Raw genomic sequence first — 22,414 nt, 5'->3', positions numbered from 1 at the left:
AATGACAAACAAAACAACACTCACAGACACAGACAACAGCAGAGGATATTACAGGGCGGGGGGTGGGAGAGTAAAGGGAAAAGGGGCCAGGTGTACAGTGACAGAAGGAGATGTGAGTTCGGGTGGTGAGCACACAATATAACGCACATATGATATATCAAAGAATTGCACACTTGAAACGTAGGTACTCTTACTAACTCAATGTCACTTCAGTACATTTAATTTAAAAATCAACTGCAGATATCAGAAACATGATACTGCGAGTGAAGAATTCTTTGGAGCCATACAATGAAGAGGTCACGGAGCGCGATGGTCAAGTACTTCCGGGTCAGAGCCTGGCTACGGGATTGACTCTGTGCGCCACCACTTACTAGCTGTTTCACCCTGGGGGAGTAACCTCTCTGTGCACCTTGATTTCCTAAAAGAGGGGATAACAACAGTGCCTGCTACATACAGTCATTGAAAGGATGAAAATAGTACAGCTCCAGGCACAGTACAATCACTCAGTGCACGGCACCTTCTATTGTACTGTGCATGCAACATGCTACACTGTGTGTCTTTAAATGGTACCTACAACACAGTAGTGTTCACAGATGCCTGCATGTCAGTGTAAAGACAAATATAAACATGTATCTACATTTACATGCAGACTGGAAAGGTACTCATTAGTTTCATGATAGAGGATATTACTAGAAAGCTGGAAAAAGAGAATAGCTTGAGAGATTGCATGTAGAATAATACGATTAAATTTTTATCTATAATGTCTCATTTTTTATATGAAAAACTCTTAAAGAATACTTGATAAAATGTGAAGAGAAATTCCAGGTGGTGTGAATATGGGCATTATGTTATTCTTTGTCTATTTCCTTATTTTAAAATTTTCTTGAAAACTATTTTTAAAATACTAAAAATTCAAAAATCTGCCAACTCAAAGACTCTTTAAAAAGTGAACATGCTGATGAAAAGCAAGGACCTACACCCAAGATTACCCAGCAAAGCTATCATTTAGAATCTAAGGAGAGAAAAGAGCTTCCCAGACAAAAAAAAATACTAAAGGAGCTCATTATCTCCAAATCAGTATTACAAGAAATATTAAAGGGACCACTCTAATAAGAAGAAAAATCAAAAATATAAATAAGAAAATATTGTCAAGAAAAAAATTCTTACTAAGACAAACATCATAAAAGCAGTGGATCAACCAAAACTAAAGCTAGTACACAGGTTAAAAGGCAAAAGTAGGAAGATTGTGTGTCAAGATCCGCATCAGTGTGCAGTTACAACAGTGAAGGATGCACACAAATGCACAAAAGAAGTAAAATATAACGACAAAAAACAAATGTGGAAGGGGTGAGAGAAGAAAGTAGTAATGATTTTAGAATATATTCAGACTTAGGTAACTATCAACTTAAAATAGACATAGCTTGGTATTTATGAAGGACATATAATGACGAATCAGAAATCTACAAGAATAAAGAAATCCAATACAACATGATAGAAAGCCATCAACATTTAAGAGAGGAGAACAAGAGAGTAGGAACAGAGGAGAACTACAAAATCTTTCAGAAAACAATGAATAAAATGGCAATAAGTGCATACCTATCAATAATTACTTTAAATGAAAACAAACTAAATGTCCCAATAAAAAGATGAATGGGTAAAGAAGACATGGTACATTTATGTACAATGGAATAAAAGTATTATTTGGCCAAAAAAAAGAATGAAATCTCACTGTTTGAGACAACATGGATGGACGTAGAGGTGATTATGCTAAATGAAATAAGTCAGACAGAGAAACACAAATGCCATGCAATTTCACGTTAGATGTGGAATCTAAAAAGCAAAATAAATGAACAAACACAACACAAACAAACTCACAGATATGGAGAATAAACTGCGGGTGGCCAGATAGGCGTGGAGCTGTGGGGCTGGGTGAAGAACGCAAGGGGACAAGATGGCAGTTACGAAAACATCACAGGGTGTAAAGTGCAGTTTAGGGAACACAGTCCATAGTATTGCAATAATGAGGGGGGGGGGCAAGACTCATCAGGGGGATCGCTCCCTAAGTTATATAAGTGACTAATCACTACACTGTACACCTGAAACTAATATAATATTGGATGTGAAGTATAATAGAAATATTTTTTTAAAAAACATGCCTTTTTTTCCCAGGGCCTCAAATAAAAATCATTGTTAATGTTAATCACATACTTGCTTAATGTTGAAGAAGTGGCTGATTGCCTTAGCTCTTTACTTAGCTAATTTTACACAATTTACTTAAACATATGCCTAGTAATCTAATCTCCCAGTCCGCATGCACAAGTTAGTTAGAATGAATTCAACACGCTGACTTGTGCATCAGAAGAGAAATAAAAATGAGACGAAGATGAGCAATGATTTACAAAACCCAAGTAGAGCTACATCTGCAAAGTTGCCCTGAGAACAGGCATTTCCCAATACTGATGAGGTCTGAGTGCATGCACCGCAGTGCCCACTAAAGTTTTCCATTTGCAGCAATAACCGTGACTATGCCCCACAAGAGAAAAGAATGCACCGAAAAGACCGAACCCAGGTCAGACTACACAGAAGACTCTGGCTATGAAGGGATCTGAAAACCAAGATGATGGTCCTGTAAGTGAGGCCACAGCTCGTACAGCCTACTCTTCTTGGCTTGTCTCCAGCACGATTTGTTTTCAAAGAGAACACTTACTAGTGACCCTTTAACCCCGATTCCAGCAGAGTGGTTTGGGATTACTATTTTGCCTTGGACCCCCTAACTTTTAGGGATCTATTTCTGGTTCCTTTTGTTTTAGTAGTTCCTTTTCACCTGTGAATTCTGGTCTCTTCTTTCAGAGTGGTCTTCTCCCATCCTCTTGCTCAGCATTGCCTCTCCCAGTCCCCACACCCTCCAGCAGCCCCGTGACACTCATCACATTCTCTGTGTATCAGGGGTGACGCAGTGGTTGGCAATGTAGAGGCAGGGGATTGGAGCACACTGAAGGTCCCGCCCCCACTGTGGGCGTTTCCCTACTGGTGAGTGGCTGTTGTGCGGACTACGGCCGGGCTGTCAACATACCCCAGACTCCCCAGGACACTTCTGACTTCAGGGACCTCATTCTGCTCTTTTCCTAATGTTCTCATCCAGTTATTGGTTTTTATTTTATTTCTTATTGATTTTAGAAAGAGAGGAAAGGAAGAAGGGAGGGAGGGAGAGAGAGAAGGAAACATCACTTTGTTGTTCTAGTTATTTATGCATTAATTGGTTGTTTCTTGTATGTGTCCTGCCTGGGGATTGAACCTGCAACCTTGGCATAACTGGATGACTCTTTAACCAGCTAAGCTAGCCAGCCAGGGCCTCATTCAATTATTATGTCTCCCTTTAAGAGGGCACTTTTGAAAATCACACAGGATTGGGCCAAGGTAAAGCTTGCTGGGAAGTGGCTTCAGCATCTGCTAGACTTGAGTCTAATTCTAACTCTGCCCGTTATTAAAGACTTGGAGGAATCAACTTTTGTAAATTTTCATTTCCTTTTCTATGAAATGGAGGTATAATTGTGAGGATTATATGTATTCATATATGTAAAACATCTAGTATATCTAGTATACCTGGTATTAAGGATAACCATTATGGAATCTTCTGTCACAGAAATGGAGAAACTGCTTAAGAAGACATGACAACAATAGTTTCTGACTGCAAACTACACAGGTGAAACTGTTAGCTAAGTATTATCTTGTAGTAATATTATTTAGATGAATCCTGAAAGCAAACCAGGTCTGCTTATTGCTATTCCCTGAGACTCAACAAACCAAAGAATTCACCTCAGTTTTTCTGATTCTAAAATTCCCACCCAGAAGCTAAACTTTGGTGCAGATATGAGGAAAATTTCTCAAACAAATAAGAGGAATATCTATTTCCTTATATCTTTTATAAGCTTCAGGGAGGTAATTATTACAAATAAAATTTAAATTTCAAAAATTATTGAACTTGGGAGTATGTATACTTTTTCATATCAACCTTGTTTTTCTAATAACCCAAATAACATTTGTTTCTTTAAAAATTTATGCTTATACACTTAAAAATCACCTTTTTAATTCATACCATATATCTATAAATATAAAGAAATGAGACTCATTGGTCATTTGAATATTTTTCTCTTAATGCAATGAAGACATAATTGGACCAGAGAGTGAAAATGATCACATACAGAATTCTCAGCTAGACAGTAACGTACAAGAGGGTAGAGACAGTAGCTACCATTTTTACTGCCACATCCCTAGTTCTTGATACAGTAGCTGGCAGGCATATACACATATATGCCATAAATGAATGGAGACCTATAGAAAAAACTGAAAAAAAATCCTTTACTTTCCTAAAATACTGCTCACTCAAATTTCTTAAAAATGCTGAGCCCATGAGGCTTCACAGGCCTGCAGCCGCTGTGTCATGTGGGGTTTCACACTCCGCTGTCACCCTCGTGAAAGGTTTGCACCAAGAGGCTCCACCAAGTGTGCACGTGGTCCTGCCTTGGGCTTTCTGGGACATTTCCAGTCATTTTTGTTAATAAAGTGGAACATTTTTAACTTCTTTCTGGGGCACACATATTACATGCAGACAGGTATGTTTGACTGGATAGAGTGGACGCCTCCCTCCAAGGTCCCTTTATGTTACTGAGCTGTGACCATGCCTAGGCACCTGCCTTGTACCCTAGACGACAGCTCCTCAAAAGCAGGGGGTATGACTTCAATGTCTTGCTTCCTTCAGCATCTTGTGTAGTATCTGGCGTATAGCAGGTGATCACTGAATGCAGGTTCTAAGTGATTAACCTCTAAACTGTAAACATTCAGGCACCGAGAATGGTTATAGGGAAAACATGCAGGTCTACTAACATCTGTCATAATATAAACTTTCTTAATGTCACCTGAATAACATCACCAACGCTCAAGATTGATCCCTCAAAGTTCAAACCAGCAATTCTCACTGGATTCTTTGTATGTCCTTCACATTAGTGTCCACACCATGTTTTGAGGGCAAGTCTATTTTTCAGCTTCTTTTAGATCACATCTATGATAAAAAGCAAATGCTCACACATCTTGACAATCTAGCCACGTGATGACCACTGGAATGGCAGAACACATAGGTAGGTCTTAAAAACTGCTTCGACCTGACAAGAAATTGACGGTTGGTTGGTCTAACTCTTGAAAATGGTCTTCGCCAACTGTGGGCAAGTGTCACAGGCCTGTTGAAGAAACTACAGCAGCTGCTGTTGTTGGCCGCGCCCAATGTACTTAGAATCAGTGTGCTGGTGATTACGTGGGCAAAGACTGCAAACTGGAGGTCTGCTGTGTCTAAATAAATTTAAATTCAGTGGCTAACATTTGTAAATGCACAGATATCACGTAAGAAGTCCAAGTTCTGACCTCTCTTAGAAAACTGGAAGGCACGGCAACATGGAGCGGCACTGCTGTGCAGCAACCTTGAGGTTCCTGGCACTTCCTGTCACTCCCTATTGTACCTGCAGCCCTGAGGCTGTCAGGCGACACCTTCAGTCAGCTTGCTGGCACAGTTAGTTTTCCTACACCCTGCACTCTTCATCCATTTTCACTACCCGCCTAGACTCTCTGAGCTTTGAGATGTTGGCTGGAAGGCCACTGCGATGCTCCCGCAGTGCAGAGGTGAGAGCCCAGATCACTGAAATGGTCCTTCTAAATGACCTGCTTCCCCCAAGCCCACCCTCCTGCTGCTGGACAGGGTCTCAGTCAGTAATGTTTAACTCTAAAAATGTCACTTCTTGAAAACTTTCAGTGAATCCCATCAACTGTGACCAGCATTAATAAAGGTTTTCTGTAAAGGGTCAGATAGTAAATATTTTAGGCTCTGCAGGTTATATGATCTCTACCACTACTCACCTCTGCTGTTGTGGTGCAAACGGAGTCATAAAAATATACCTATGAACAGCAGTGCAATGCTGTGTTCTAATAAACTTTATTTACAGAAACTTGTAGTGAGATGGATTTGGCCATAGGCTGTAGTTTGCTGACCTGTGAACTGTAGTATATGATTTAAATTCCTGATGCTGACAATCAATGCTCACCCATTTTCTAAACTTAGTTTACTTGTCTATTTTACCTTCACAGACCCAGATCTGGCTTTACATTATCCTTAGACAAATCACTTAAACCCTTTGAGCCTCAATTTCTTCATCTTCTAAAAGGGGGAATATGCCACTGCATCTCAACAACACTATCACTGTGAAAATTTTTTTAAAAAAACATTACTTGCACACATCCTTTCCTTCACCTCCCTATGCTCCCTGTCCCGTGCATACTGCTCACCATTCTTTGGGCAAGGCTTTTCTTACCTCTGGATCTTGTTCTTACTGTTCCCTCAACGCCTTTTTTATTCCTTTCCATGTGCTCAAATTCTTCCCATTCTTCTATTCCCAGCTTAACTGCTAAGGTCATGAAAGCTTCCTTCATCTCCCTTAGCCAGAAGTAATTGCTCGTTTTCCAAGTGAAAGGGCACTTTGTGCCTCTCTTAGGGCACTTAGTACTTTTTACTCAGGACTGTACAGATGTCTTGTCTCCTTTAGCCACTGGAGCCACTTGAGGACAGTGATTATGCCCCGTGTAGATTTCCTCCCTGCTCCTATAGCTAGCATGTGCTGCGTGCAAAGCAGCTGTCAGCAAATATCTAAGGAACCCATGAATGGCTTGCATTGATGTGTTTTTTTTCTCTCTACCATAAACAAGTATAAATGTTTAGGAAATACCTAGATTGGTAGAAACATTATCTATTGCATTTGCATTGCATTTATCCTTGGGGGAAAAATAGTAAAAACATGAAAAATCTAGTTCCGGTTACTGATTAGCTAATTGAGTCCCAAATAAGGAAGAAGAAAGAGTGGGAGAAGCTGTCCAAATGTGCTAAATATTTATACATACTAACTTATACATTCCAGGATGCCTAAAAGTATCCACATTATTTTGCCCACGAGGAGACTAAGACTCAGAGGTAATACAGCTCATCTCACATCTGAAATGTGCGCCCTTCATTGAGGAGGTGAGAACTCTGCATTTGGTCCAAGAACTCACTGATTAGACAATTTCTAGCTACATACATATGCTCAATATCTCCCTTGCTTTATTATTTATGAACTTGTTTTGGTGCTGGACTACTTTTGTTTCTGATCTGAATATTTGCTCTAGAATACATAGTTGCTCATGATTACTCATAGGCAGATACTAAACTTGATTTCAAAGGTTATATGGCACTTCCTTCAAAAGTGGATATGTAGGAAAAAACAAATGAGTTAGAAAGAAAATAACTGTTCTCAACTCATAAATGCCTCAGCAAAATTGACTTCTGGAAACCCGGACTTTTCAGCTTCTTTGTAATGCATATGATCCCCAAGGAGTTACTGAGGACCCCAGTACAATCCAATTGCTGCCAGAGTCTACTGAGGAAAGATGTAGTATGAGACGAGACATGTCTTCTGATGTTCCTGCTTAGCCCTTATTCTGTGGAAGTGATTTGTAATCTTGGCTTCATGGGATAAGCACCTGGGGAGGGAGTTTTGCTTCCATTCAGAATGTAGAAGCTACAGGAGACATTGTTCCCATCTTAACAATGAAAAGAGCTGGATAATGTATGAAATCATACTTTTTCTTTAAGGAGAGAGCCAGGGTCACATGGCGGCTGAGGGCACTGCACCCTGAAGAGTGACAGGCCTTTCCACTTAGAGGGTTAGGCACCCCAGGACTAAACTTCATCTGGAAGGACATCACACTGGACATGCTGCGGATTTCTATGGGCTAGATTTATATGCCTGCAGCTAAATCAAACCAACTCAGAACACAGCCATATGAGACTGAAGAACTACAGTGTCTTTATTCTGACACTCAGTATTTCATTGATTCATTGTGCAAAGGGCAGAATATACTGAAATCAGCATAAAGTTTATGTAAGGAAAGTGCCATCATTTTTGACCAGAGGAAATGAACCAGACCAACCAATCAAGAGATAAGTGAGATATTGAGCAGGTGAGGTAAATAGAGTGTTTAGGCTGTTTTATACTCCTTGTCACTATTGGAAAAATCAGTATTTTAGATTTGAAAATCAATGTTTTCAAACTGTCTCACAAAGAGCCTTTTTAAATTCCCCAAAGATGATTCAGAGAGAAAGGAGAAGAGTTATTGGACCCGCTAGACCTTGGACATCTGCAAGTCCTGTTTCAACCAGAGAAGCTTTATTTTACCTGTTTCATATATTGGAGCTTCATGCATGTTTTCATTTGGACAAAGCAAACAAACACCTCTGCTTTTTAAAAAATAAAAAGTTGGAAAATTCTTACACATGAAATTCAACAGAACCTATGGAAACTTCTAGGGGGAAAGAAAACAAGGAAACAACCTCCATCTCCAGGAGAATGAAAGCCAGTAAAGTCTTTTTCCTAGAGAATTATCCAGCAGTATCTTGGAAATGGACAACTAATTAAGAAGACCAGATTTTTTGAAAGGACCATTTCTCTGACAGCCAGAGCCACCAGTTTGCAGCTTTGGGGCTCTAGTGAAATATCAAATGTTTGAAAATCAGAGACATGGCCCATTCCACCACGCTTCTCTGCCTGCTACTTTCCAGATGTGTTCTGCTTCTGAGAGACCAACAGTCTCTGTCAAATGTTCACAGATAGGACCTGTGGGGACAGAGTCAGATGAGCTGACACATGGGAAGAATAAGTACCCACTGGGGCATCCACTTCCTTCCTGTTCATAAACACAGAAGTTGCCTCACTCCTTTCATGATGATTCACTTTCTTTATGGTCTTGCTTGGAATTTTGCATGATCTTCCTGATTTGGGCCCTACTCTACTTTCCAATTTCTATTTACTTTTTTTGCTTATAATAACCCTGGAGTAAAATTCAATTGGATTCATCTGATTATACCTAAGATTCTTCCCAACTTAATTCTGTGACTGCAATTAACTTCTGTGGTCCCCCCCCCCCTTTGGTCATCTGCTCTTTCCCATTCCAAATAGCTTTCTGACCTGTAATAAGACAGTCAGCCTATTAACTTCTGAATAACTCTCAAGTATGAAGCCACATCATATTTTTAAATACAAGTGTCACATAGGCAATCAATTGGGGGCTGGACTTATGTCAAATCATGGCTCAGGGTGGGGGGTCTATACTCTAAACAGCAGGGTTAATTTTAGTGTTTAAAATGAGTAAATATTGTGGAAAAGACAAAACTATGAAGACAACAAAAAGATCAATGGTTGTGGAGCACTGACAAATAGAGCATAGAGATTTTTAGGGCAGTGAAAATACTCTGGATGGCATTATAATGATGGACACAAGTCATTGTACATTTGTCCAACCACCAAGAATGAACCCTAAGGTGAACTATGGACTATGGGTGATTATGATGCATCAACACAGGCTCATTTTTTTAAGGTACCATTCTGATGAGTAACATTGAAATAGGGAAGGCTGTGCATGTGTGGGGACAGCACATATACATGGGGAGCCTTTGTACCTCCCCCTCAAGTTGGTTATATACCCAAAACTGCTCTTAAAAAAGTATTGAAAAAAAAGTGCAAAGGGCCCTCGCAAACCACTATTCTGTTTCAGACACCTATTGGTGATCTTTATTAGAAATTCTCTTAAAAGATAATGGCCAATTCATTTTAGCAAGTAGAAAAATCTACAGTCTGCTAATATTACCAAGGCATACTTGTTAATAAATCACTCACTTTTGTAATGCAGACAATAGGACCAAGGAAGTGAGTTTAGAAGTTTTTGCCTATCATGCTTCTAGCTTCAAAAAGGAAACTCGGACACTGAGTCCTGTGCGATCTAAAAAACACCAATCACTGCATGCTCTGGGCCATGGACACATCTTCACTGAAGACACTCAAAGTTGATGGCTTTGGAAACAGTGGTGGATAAAGGTGAAGGAAAGGGAGGCACTTCAGGGAATACAGTTCATGAAATCCAGCCAGCTGTAATGTGAATCTCTTTAAAGAAGACTTAGTCTCACCCATCACTGAAGAGAGGAGGTCAAAGTAGTCTCAAACTACACAGGGAAAAGGCAGGCCCTGTGCGCCACCATGGGCAGCCATGGGCCTCCAGGTCAGTGCACACAGGGAGGCCTACAAGGTTCCCTAAACAGCACTGTGATGAGGGGTGAAGGACCAAATCACAATACCACTGGGCAAATCCTAAAATCCAAAGACCTGTTAACCTGAAACTCTCTAACGAGTACAGGAAATCTTCATTCTGGTGACTATTTTGAAATACACGGAGAAACATGATCAACAGAGAATGTGCCTCTGTCAATAACCCCATAAATTCTGGCTTTTGCCCCTCTGAACTGTGGATAAGGTTTTGGTGGGATGGAACAGGCACTGGCAGCTACTGGGGAACACACCTGCAAAATAAATAACTTGCCAGTCTGACTACCCAACGGGGGTTGGCTTTACCAGTAAATCAAGATTAGAAAGAACTTCTTGTAACAACAAATGATGGTATTTTTATGGTCTCCTTTTAGAAGGAATACTCAGAGAAGAGGTACAAGAAGCTGCAAAGATGAAATGCCAACTGGCTATTTACTCCTTTGCCACGAACTCCTTGCAGCCTTGAAGTAGGTAGCATCGGGCCAAGGAACATGAATATCATACAAAGAGACTTTGGAAAGATGTGGAAGTGGCTTACTCAACTCAGAAAGCTCATTAGCACATGATTTATGCCACTTCAGATGGAGAAGACTGAGGGTAATATATATTTTTCCCCATGAATAGTATTTTTTATATTTCACCATTTAGGCTGAATTTTAAACAGATTCTTTGACTGGGGCTCATATCCATCACCTCGTTCAACTTTCGCACTTGTCTCAGTCCCAGTAGCCTTTCCAGAACTTCTACTTTCACTGCGAAACTCTAAGCTTTCCCAATTCAAACTTCGGCTTCTTCAGCATTTTTACTTTTCTCACAAAAATATCGTGGAGCAGATAATATAGGTTGGCAAGCATTTTCTATGTCTTTTTCAGGGCTATCTGGAATCAGCTTATTGACTACTTCTTTCAGGTACTTTGTCTGCACCTCTAGGGTCATCATTTCCATCATCTTCCAGATTTTGCAGAGCTGTTGATGCTGAGCGTAAGAGGTCTTCTGACTCTGATTGCTGCATTTTTTAGTAAAACCAACACAGAGGAGAGGAAGCAAATGCTCACCAGCACTTTTGACACCAACATGAGCTTCAGTCATGGTCTGCCCTTTCTTGACCATGGACCGCATTTTGTTGCAGGTAAGATCCATGCCAAGGAAATCAGTCAGGCAGCTTTTGCCCTGAACATCCTAGGTGACTGACTTGAATTTTCCAGATGCAACTTCATCACTCTGCAGACCAACTAGGCTCACTCCCAAAACGTGACCCCGAGACCATCACATGTGATTTTGGTTCCTTGCGTTCTCGTGACTAGTGTTTTTACAATTATTTCTTATAGTGAACATAGCCGGTGCTTTCATATAACACCAATCTTCCTTAGAAAATGGATCAAACACTTTCTCCTTGACCCCCCCTTTTTGCTATATTTTGTAAGGCATGTGTTCTTGCTGACTGCCATGGTGCTGCCCACAGAACCAAAAGGGTGGGCAAGATCTTGGTCTTTGCCTCACAAGGCTTACCTGAAGCATAGATGGCATGACATCATAGGGGTAGTTTTTAATGTTGTACTTCTAGAAGGACATAGCTATATCAGGCCATGCTTCCAGCCATGGCCTGGTCACCTGTGCTCTCTGGGGTTTGACTAGAGTCTTTTGATAATCCTCAACTGTCCATCAAGTCCTGGCCTCAGGTCACTGAGTCAGGCTGCTTCCCATAGCCAGGGGGAAAGGGGCCAATGCCCAGCTCTGATTCTAAATTACCGAGGGCAATCATGGAGACCTGCCAGGGGCTGTGGGAACCTCTTTTATCCCTATCCTCCTGGACAAAAAATTCCCTTACTAGGTATTTCTGAATTCTTGATATAACTATTACCCATGGGTAATAGTTAAAAAAGTGAATGAAATAAGCCAGTCTTCACTGTCAGTAAAAAACAAACACCACAAAGACTGAACTCATTAATTTCTCAATGTAAAGAGAAATTTCTTCCTCACTGCAGCAGCTGATGAAAACATTATTGTTTTGTTTTCAAAAAAAAACCAATATATTATGTTTCCAAAAGGCAAAAAAACAAAACTCAACTAAGAGAGCCAGAGACCAAATGATATAATGAGCAGCCCCACAGTCATTTATCTCGGATAGATTGCCAGGACTATATACTTGAACAGACACACTCACTTCTACACTCATTTTCTCTTCAGAGTCTGACCCTTGACCCTGATGAACCCTCCACCCCAATAATCCCCCCAGGTCAGCTTCACTTGCAAGTCTTAGATTAAAAGATTTAGCTCCTTACGAATCAGAATCTAGTCTCTAGACGCTATTCCATGATAAATCGGCTTATCCTTTCTACTTCCTAAATTTGATAATTTTCCCCACCTCATTCTTAAGATATTTTTCTATTTACAGTGAAGGAAGTCTTCTTACAAAACAAATTTTACCCAGCTACACAATCAGCCCCTTCTTGGTTTTAGTGGGCTATCCCTTGTAGCACCCAAACACATTTTGACTGCAAATGATTAATTGCAGAACAAAAGCTGCTTCCGTTTGCAGAGCTTCTCCCCCCCAGGCCCCAGGGGAAGGGAAGTGGGGAGAGGGGCAGTCCATGGACTTGCCCTGGAATGCATGATCAGTTAAAGCCAATCACTCCGCACTTTGTAGACGAAACACCCGGAGCCACCCAGCGATGTAGGTGCAGAGTGAAAGGTAACAGCATTGCAGTTCCTTGTTCAGGGAGAGGTAGGTGTCTGGGAGACAGATTGGAAACTGAAGTCAGCCCTGTGTCATAAATCTGCACATTTAATTGCGATGCACGGCCAGTCTTTGGAAGGCCTTTCCAATCCTGATAATGAAGACGTGCATATGCTTGTAGATGCCAATTCCCCTCTCTGTGATTTTGAAACCTGTACCACCTACCGAGTCTCACCAAAAACTAGAACTGATCAGAGGCTGTTTGCACAGACTAAAACCGGTGGGGGAACAGGGGAGACTGTGTGGAGCAGGCAGCCTTTCTGGCGCCCCTTAAATCATACTTCCCGGGCAGACCCCTATTCCATCTAGCCTATGCCCAAGGCAGGAGCTGTCAGGAGGCCCACAGATAAGCAATTTAGAAATATTCTAGCTGAATGAAGCAGACTCACTTTGGGTTTCCATTGCTGTCTGCCAAGCTAGGGAAACAGAGTGCAGACAGATGCTCTCTAAGGTGCTTCTTTGAGCTCCAAAGAGGTCTGAGGCTTGGCAAAGCCATGGATCGCAAGGATCTTCACTTCCTTGTTTTCTTCTAGTTTTTTTTTTTTAAGACAAATTGAAAGTAATACAGTCAAGAACAGAGAAAGTGATTGTTTTATTCCAATGACTAATCTTTCATGTTCTGAACATGTCTATTCTCTTTCACAAAGCTCTTAAGATTTTAAATTCTTGGACAAAAGCAACCCATATGGGATGTATTTGGGGGAATTCTACCACCAAAATCCAAATAAATAAGATCTCTCATCTATCAGCAGCAGACAGAAAATTCTGTAATCAGTTTCAGCATGGCAAAAGAAAACACAGTGATTGTTTATTTGTTCAACAAATATTAATTGAGCACTTACTACACATAAGAAAATATAAGGTGCTACAGAAAAACAAAGTACAAGACATTGCCCTTGTCCTCTAGGGCTTATGATTTATTTAAGGGAGGAACTGTCTATAACCATGAGGATGAAACAGAAATCACTAGTGCTGACATGCAAGAGACAGCAACACCCTAGATTTTTGGAAGAAAGACAGCTCACAGAGATTGGGAAAGACTTCATTGAGGAGACAGTGTGTGGTCACTAGATCAAATTCTTCCAGAATAGGGTCTCATAGTTTGTACAGCCATTAAGACACAATAGGTATTTTTAAAGTATGTGTTTAAATCAAGCTGACTAAGCGCTGCCAATTTCTATCACGGGAATGCAAAATGCAAATGCACAAGAGACTGACGTGGACGGAGCCCTCTGAGAGGGAAACAGGAAACACGGCAGTGAGGCTGGCCCCACAAATCACACCGCGAGATTCTTCCAGATGTGTGGCAAGCCTCCCAAGTCCAGGCCTTTGCCATTGATCTCCATGAATGTCTTTTTACTCCTTTCTTGTCTGAGTAGCTGAATTCATCAGTTCTGTCAATGCCGAGCTCATTTTCTATCTAAAATCACAGTAAATCAGGGTAGGGAGAGACCTTCAAGATCACCTAAGTCTAGCTAGCAGTTTCTAAACTTGGCTGAGAATGTAGCAAGATCGCCCAGGGAGATGTCCTTCTTCCTCCCACCCCCAAAGCTTACCTGATAGATACATTTAAGTAAGGGATCCATAAAGCCAAGACAATTACTGAGAGGAACAAACATAAAATGTTTTCTTGCACTGCCTTCTCTGGGCAGAGCTTTCTAAAACTACAGAGCCCTCTACCCCACCCCCTGGGATTACGATTAGATTTGCTTACATTTCTGCAAGGCTCTCGGGTAATCTGGAAGAGCTGCCAGATTTGCTAGCTGCTGATCTCTAACATTCCCCTAGTGGCTTCTGAATCCCCTCCATAGCCATTCTGCATAGGCTGGCCCTGGTTATGACTAAACGCCTTTCTAAGACCCTCTCTGGCCTCCACATTTCTTTGGGATCATTTCCTCTTCCAAACACACCACCCAGGATCCTCAATGCCCACTTGAAATCATTTTAGTCTATGTTGTGAAGTCCTTTCTATATCAATAAACAATTATTCTGCTCTGTGCTGAAGACTGCACCCTAGAAGACAGAGAACTAGGAGTGGGTTTATATTGAGCAGTTGAAAAAATACAAGTAATTTTTAAAATAATACACTGGAATGAATTGCTAAAGGATGATAAGAAAAATATGCTGTCAGAGACCAGAAACAAAAAGGTAGTTGTACTTAGAGGCAACTCAGGAAATTTCTAGAGAACCTGGTTTTGGAGGTAGTCCTGGAGGGATGACTATATTTTGACCAAGAGGAAATATCCAGGGACAGTGTAAGGTAAAGAAAGTATCCTATGAGAATTCACGGCAAAAATGTGCAGGTGTGAGGAACAGTGAGTTGTCATGGTGGGTACATGCAGGGTGAACGTATAGAAAATGAAACTGGAAAGTGAACTAAGGGCAAGTTTCTGGAGGCTCCTGCTCTAATTTGGGAGAATATGGAACACCTGAGAGTGCTCAGGCTCGCGTGTCGAAGACGACCCAGGTCCTTTTTCAATGCTGTTGTTTACTGGGGAGACTGTGCCATTGAAGATTTGCTTACTTTCCCCTGTGCTTACTTATGAAATAGAAATGCACCTTCTTTCCAGGGCTGCCCTTTCAAGGACCCAACAAGTTCACGAATATAAGCACTAACCTTATACACATATGGCTAATTCTCTTCCCTTTGTTTCATCAGTAATAGAAAACACCAGAACGCATTGAAGAAATAGATGTGATCTAACTTAGGCTAGAGAAAGTCAACTTGATATAAAAGGATACTGAAATGGAAATAGAAAAATTATAGGCAGAGAGAACCGTTAGGGGGATATTTTAATAATCCAGGTGAGAGGTGAGGTCCTGGATGAGGGCAAAGGCACTGCGCAAACAGGGTAAAGAATAGCCACCGAGAAGGAAAAACTGAGAAGTCAGCAACTGGCAGAAAGTGAATCTTATAGCATCAACGATGATTCTGATTTCTAGCCTGTCCTTTGCTACCGGGAAGAGAGCAGTACAGTTGAAAATTAGGGAACCTAAGAAGAGTAGGACTCAGTTGATATAGAATAAATTCTAACTGGGATGTCCTGAATTGCAGGGGCAAGTTGGGCACCTTGTGGGAAGGTTTAGTGTAGATTTGGGTCTAAGAATTAGAACTAAGATGTTGGCTCTGGGTAGGAAGACTTGGGAGGCCTTGGCAAAGAGACGATCGGTGAAGCTGTGAAAACAGTTGGATCTAGCTAGAGAGAGAGTGTCAAGCAGAAAAGAGGAACACTGAGCTCTGAACCTTGGGGTAACAGAAGGAAAGGAGGAGCTAATGAAGTAGGTAAAGGAGTGATCACCTTCACAGAAACATACCCAGAATGCTCTCAGAGTAATGAGGCATTTCAAGATGGAAGAAAGTGTCATCAGTGTCAAAAGCTGGTCAAGGTTAAGTAGTTAGAGCCATTTGATTTCACAGTTAAGAAAGGTGGCAAAGTCTGCTGATGGTCTCAACATCCTTTTCTCCTGCTGCCTTTAGTACTAGAACCCTTGAGTCTTTAGCTGGGCACATGGCTTCCAGATAAGCCTACATTTCCTGGCCTCCTTTGTGTACAGCCAGGAGACCAAGTTTTTCTCAGTGAAATGTGTGCACTCCCTAGGCCACATGGTTAAAAGAAAAGGGTGCTCCCCCCCCCCCCCGCACTTCCTACTGGCAGGAACTCAGCAGCCCTAGTACTGGGGGATATGATGTAAGCCATCTTCAACCTTGTGAATACAGACCACACCTTAATGACAGATGCCACAGGACAGAAGGTACCTGAGACCCTGACATTCAAACAGCTTGTAAGCACATTATTATGCAAAACTAAAATAAATATTTCTTGTTTAAGCCACAGTTATTTTAGTCTTTGTTACGCCAATTGCAGCTTTATCCTTAATTATATAGGAAAGAGTGAGTATGTGCATAGGATTAAGAAGTGAAGAAACTAACATAAACTCTTCTCTTAAGAAGCTAGAAGGGCCCTGGCCATGCGTGTGCAAGACAACGACTGATCTATGTTTCTCTCTCACATCAGTGTCTGTCTGTCTGTCTGTCTGTCTCTCTCTCCCCTGCTTCCTCTTTCTCTAAAACCAATAAACATAGCCTCAGATGAGGATTAAAAAGGAAGAAGAAAAGAATCTAGAAGAGAACAATAGTTTCCAAAGGAAAGGGACTCAAAAGGGGTGTTTTAATTTTTTTCTTTTTAAGTCAATGACTTTATAATTCTTACCATTTTAAAGTCTACCATCTCCTTTCCTGATGCGCAGCATCATTTTAATTTTTCAGAAGTAGTTTTAAACGTAGTGCTTGGGAAATAAGCAGGTTTTATTTTTCACGATTATGATAATTGTGTTTATAAGTTAGCTCTTTGGGACATTTTCTGCTTCTGGATTTGTACAGAACAGCCTTCAAAATGTGACTTAGGAAAATTCAAAGTTTTGCCTGTCAACTAGAGGGTGATTTGTGTTCGTAAAGGGGTCCCTTAAAATATGAAGCTTCTTAGCAGTTAAGTGTACACTAACCATTTAGCCACATAACAGAGGGTGAAGAAAAACGAAGTTAACTTGTTAGAAGTTACTGTGATGGTCACATGTGAATGGCAGCAGGAAAGCAGATTTCAAAAAATTAAAATTTTAGTTCATGGCACTTCTTCTAGGAACAACTTTCTCATATAAATAGCAGGATTCCTACATTGTGTACACTGCAATCAATGGCCCCTTTGTGCGCTGGGTGATGGTCTCTCGAAGTCCCCAACTCCTGCTCCTAAAGTGACCTGAGCAAGAGGGAGCTCTGAGAACAGCTTCGGGACAACCCCACCCCAGCTCTGAACTATCTGCCGTCAAGGGTGCGGCAGTTGCATAATTAACCACAATAGCTGCAAATAATATACTGAAAACAAAAACCCTGTTGGTGTTTAGCTGAACAACAACAAAAAAATGGTGTAAATTATAGCTACATGTATAATAAAATTTCTTATTTGCATTTCACATAAAATTTACCACACTCCTTATTGACTCATTACTTACCCATTATGGGTTTTTTTAAATGGTACTTTTAAAGTTTGCTTTGGCACGGGGTGAATTATTTGCTAAGACTTTATTCCTGGAGTCACAGCTCCTCTGGGGCTTCTTTACCTTTTGGCAAATTCATAGCTCATTTTGTGGGTGGTAGTGGTTTGTGGCCTGTATGTATGCATGTGTGGTCATATGTGGGAAATCGTCTTAGGATATCCTAAATGGTGGACTATTTCATAAGGAAGGGCCCTATATCCCAGGGCAAGAAAACAGGAGGAAAAAAGCAAAAAATGAGTAAAGAACAGTAATAGCAACAAAAATTAGGGTACTCCCTTGCAATTATGCATGTGCTTGAATAATGCTTGGTTTAATAGGTGGAAGAAATATGTACTACCAAAAATTCATTGAATGGGTGCATGCCAAGGGGCACAAATACAAAAGTGCAGGAAAAGGTAATGCTGAGGCAAAGCTGTTCCTGAGAATAAAAATCTCAATGAGCTTTAATGAGCCACTAAATGCAATGTTGGATACAGATGAGCAGAGGAAAGTATTTTTTGCACGTACACTTTCAGTAAGAAAATGAGGTCTTGTGACCAACATTAGTATTTCAGGGGAAGAGCTGGGGGTGTAAGGCAAGGTAGCTGTAGACATTTACCAGTTCCGAGAGGCCAGTGAAAACTCCCCCTGCCCCAAATCTCCACCCGCTCCCTACCAGATACTAGCTTGAAATGTCTTCTAAGGTAGTCTCTAGCACGCTCAAGAATAAAGGTGAAGAGTGTTTCAGAAATATAATACACAGTTTTTCAGAATATTAAAAAAGTAGTTTCTAGATTTACAGAGATTTCAAGTTAGAAGAGATCATCATAAACATTTAGTTCCTGCTTCCTCTCAATGCGTACATTTCAGAGACATGATGCGTCATTGGGCTCCCCAGGTAATAATAGGAAGTGACTAATGATCGTGTGGCAAATTAATGGCATAAAAATGCTGGTTTCCAACTCTCTATCTGGAGGTCTGCCTCCCACTGCGGCGCACTCGCTGCCGGTACTCAGGTGGGTCGGGAAAAGGAGGGTCTGGTACGTTTCACTGGAGGAGGCGTTCCAGCAGGAGGCGCGGTGTGAGGACTGGGCGGGTCGTGGAAAGGTGATCTGGGGAGTGGGGCATGCTGCACTTGTTCTTGGACACAGAAATTTGCTACTGTGCCTAATATTGGATTAAATGACAAGGGAAGTTTAATGCCAGCAATATACCATCATACAGTAGCTTGCTCTTCCACTGCATATAGTTAATCTTCAGGTGACGCGCATCACCAGTGAAATCCCAAGTCTCTTCTACGCAAACACAGCACCAAGCCCTGACACTAGCTTGGTGGCAGGGTTTATCGTTCACTCACGAGGCACAAGAACACTGCGCGCTTTTATAAAGTCATTTGTGTGTTTGGAGATCGTTCTAGGTTTCATGAGGGGCAGTTTGCTATGCTGCTATGGAGCTGCATTGACCAATTTTGCATCAGGCTAATGTTAATTCATGAAGCCACACTAGGCAGAGCAAGATGGACCTCAAGTGGCTTAAGGTAGTTTTCAATACTTCCATTTCTTTTAGAAGTCAATCTGTCCCTTTGAAAATACTAGTATTGATACTTTATTTTTTCTAATGCCTGCTTTATTGGGCTTCAAATATGTCTAAAAATCAAGCGGGTGAAATTTCTTCTGATAGGATCCAAACTATTGTCTTCTTTTTCCTCATCATTATAAGCCATCGGGTTTGCATGTGAGTTTTATTTTTGAGGCGGGCTGTGTGCTAGTCATGTTGCCGCCTCCTGACGTTCAGTGTTGTTGGGATTTATTGGATTTCTGGGAATATTGTAATTAAAAAATGATAATGTTGAGCATAGTTAATTGGGTGTCAAAACAAAATAATCATACTGCTTCTCATTTTAACTACAATAGGAGAATTGAATTAATTTGCTTATTTTACCATAATAATACGTGGTTCCAACAGTTGAAAAACTAAAACCCTCAGCAGACAGAGGACAATTATAAAAAAATTCTTACTTCATAAGAAAATCCAGGCTATTAATCAATTTGTTTAACTGGCTGAGCAGTAATAAACATAATGTGCTAACATTTCTTAGCAAATAGATTTTTGTAAACAAGCTGCTTCCCCAAATATTTTATGAGCCGCCATTAACTTTCAGAGATGTTGTTGTTTTAGGTTGGAAATGCCGGTGATCCATCTCACAAAGCAGCTGGAATGAAGAGACCCCTGAAATCGCTCAATGAGAAGGACTGAAAAGGGTCCTGTGAAGTCATGACCCTTTAAAGGTGTTGGTTTACAGAGTGTGAAGTGGGCAATTCACCAGCTGCACCCAGGAAGGAGCGCTGCAAATGCCTGCGACTAGGAATCCAAGGACGGGTCATTTTAAAGGAGGGCATTGCCACTGCGGACCCCCGATTTATCTGGCGTGACTTTGGTGGTAGGGAGAAAAATCTCTTTCATTTGCAATATATTTAAGTATTCCAACAGAAGATGATTGCAATGAAAAGCAATTAATTACCCTCTCTGTTGTTTTTTTTTTTGGACCAGTTTTAGGGCTCCAACCTCAAGGACAAATTCACTAAGGACTATGCTCAAAATGTGACGTGCAAAATCCTAAGCGAAGGCCATGCGTTCAGAGCCCGCTGCTTGGTTTCCCGGCCACCAGGTGTGGTGTGTGGAGAGGGAGAGGAGCTTGGCACTACCACGGTCCTGTGAAGCTCACAGAATGGAATGCATTTCACAGGAGTTGAAAGGGTTAAATAAGCAGTAGTAGGGCCACAGCAAATGGGCTGGGTGTCAAGATTTTTAGGATTTTTTTCATATTATTATCGATGATCTGTTTTCTTAAAAATGGTACAACTCTTTCTCTGTTTCAATTTCTCTATATAATGGATGTACTCACTATTCCCAAACAGGTAATGGTGGAAAGATGTGTTGACAAACATTTTTAAAGCTCTCCGATGTCCTTAGAAAGAAAGCAGGCTTTTGAAAAGATTCCCCAAGAAAATATTTAGATACTCAGTAATACTGGGTGAAAATCTCTAAATTTTTCTCACTTTAAATAAAAAACAGGGTTTTTTTTAGGTGAAATATTATTAGTGTATTTTATGTGTATATTCTGCACACACCTTTTCTGTGATTACAGAGTACTGAAGTAAGGCATTTTAGGTCTCGGTGTCGAATGAGATATAGATGCTATAATTGAATAAACCATTTCCCTTAATTTGTAGAATTGCTTTTGACTCCTACTCCAGTTTGAATGACACTCTCATGCATCTGTTCTGCAGGGGTATTGACGAGACCCGTGGGAAGTTGATACCCTTTGTAGAGCGCAGTGGTGACCTGATCAAAATAGCGATCCAGCACAAATGCTTTTTTTCTGATAACCAGGGCCAAATTCAGTCTCTTTCTAAGAATGAACACACACACACTCTCCCTGTTCTCAGAGCTGAGGTTTTTCCTCTACCCCCAACTAATAAAATCAGGAGGCTGCAATGAGGCTGAGCGGCAGGCAGTTTGATGTCCTCAGCAGGATACGAGGAGTCAGAAGTGGCGCTGTAAATCCAGAGCGGGGCTTCAACACTGTGTTAAGTGTGGCCTGAGTCGCAGAGATTTCCCTTTGATGCAAGTTCAGTATATTAATGGGAAAAGCATTCACTTTTATTTGTACTGTCTGCGACAGCACGGCTGCCTCATTTAGCCTGGGCCAACATGAAAATACACAGAGAAGCAATCTGTTGCAAATTAGCACAGCTCCCCTTTCATTTACTAGCTAGTAATTGGAAGGGGTTAAGAAAGTGTAACTTATCAGACCACGTGAGTGTATCTGCTTGTGTGGACAGCAAGCCTCCCCCGAATTTCCCTAAGAGCCCTGAGGCAATAATCCCTCCTCACATCCACTCGGCCTGAAAGACGACACTGACACGTGTGAAATGTGTCCACTTTGTTTGGTTGGAGAAGGCAGTTTCCTAGACTCCCAAAGGGGGTATTCATGACCCTGTTAGAACCTTACCTTTCCTTAGATATGTTTTTACTCTCCCGTTTCCAAATCGTCTTAAAGTCACTGCAGAACTCGTACCACACCATAAACACATAGTTGGGAGTGATCTCCTTCTCCCCAGACTTTGGCTTCATCCCAAAATATCCCACTGTCGTTTCAAAGCTGCAAAAGGCAGGGGGGGAAACAGAGTGAGGTACAGGGTGAGAAGCTGTCAACACCAAAACTCATTAGGGTGAGGAGAGGGGCGCAGGGGCGACTTCCCACTTGTCCATTCTCTGTCTCAGAGTTAAACTGTGGCTTATCCTAAATCCCAGAAAACCTATTTGCTCCAATCCATTTTCCAAGAAATTCAACTCGACTGGGGAATACTCCTGGACATAACGTAGCCATATAAAAACCAGCATGCATAATTCCAGTGGGTGTGTAGGGTAAAAGTTTTTGAGTTTGCTCTTTATCTCAAATCTATGTCAT

At 41.1% G+C, this 22,414-nt stretch overlaps 1 protein-coding gene across 3 annotated transcripts in view; it reads right to left on the bottom strand.

Moving 5' to 3' along the window:
- The window catches only part of FMN1 (formin 1), a 372,744-nt gene that overhangs the window by 13,494 nt on the left and 336,836 nt on the right, over positions 1-22,414 (bottom strand). For all 3 annotated transcript variants that reach the window (XM_053665418.1, XM_037133159.2, XM_037133158.2), the window contains one exon: positions 21,956-22,105. In XM_053665418.1, coding sequence (XP_053521393.1) covers positions 21,956-22,105 — 150 coding nt within the window. The remainder of the gene's footprint in view (positions 1-21,955; positions 22,106-22,414) is intronic.

The sequence above is a fragment of the Artibeus jamaicensis genome, unplaced genomic scaffold (assembly GCF_021234435.1).
Source record: "Artibeus jamaicensis isolate MK-2021 breed Jamaican fruit bat unplaced genomic scaffold, CSHL_Jam_final contig_1132, whole genome shotgun sequence".
Classification (NCBI taxonomy): Eukaryota; Metazoa; Chordata; class Mammalia; order Chiroptera; family Phyllostomidae; genus Artibeus; species Artibeus jamaicensis.
Note: the sequence above shows the minus strand (reverse complement) of the source record. Positions and strands in the feature narration are given on the sequence as shown.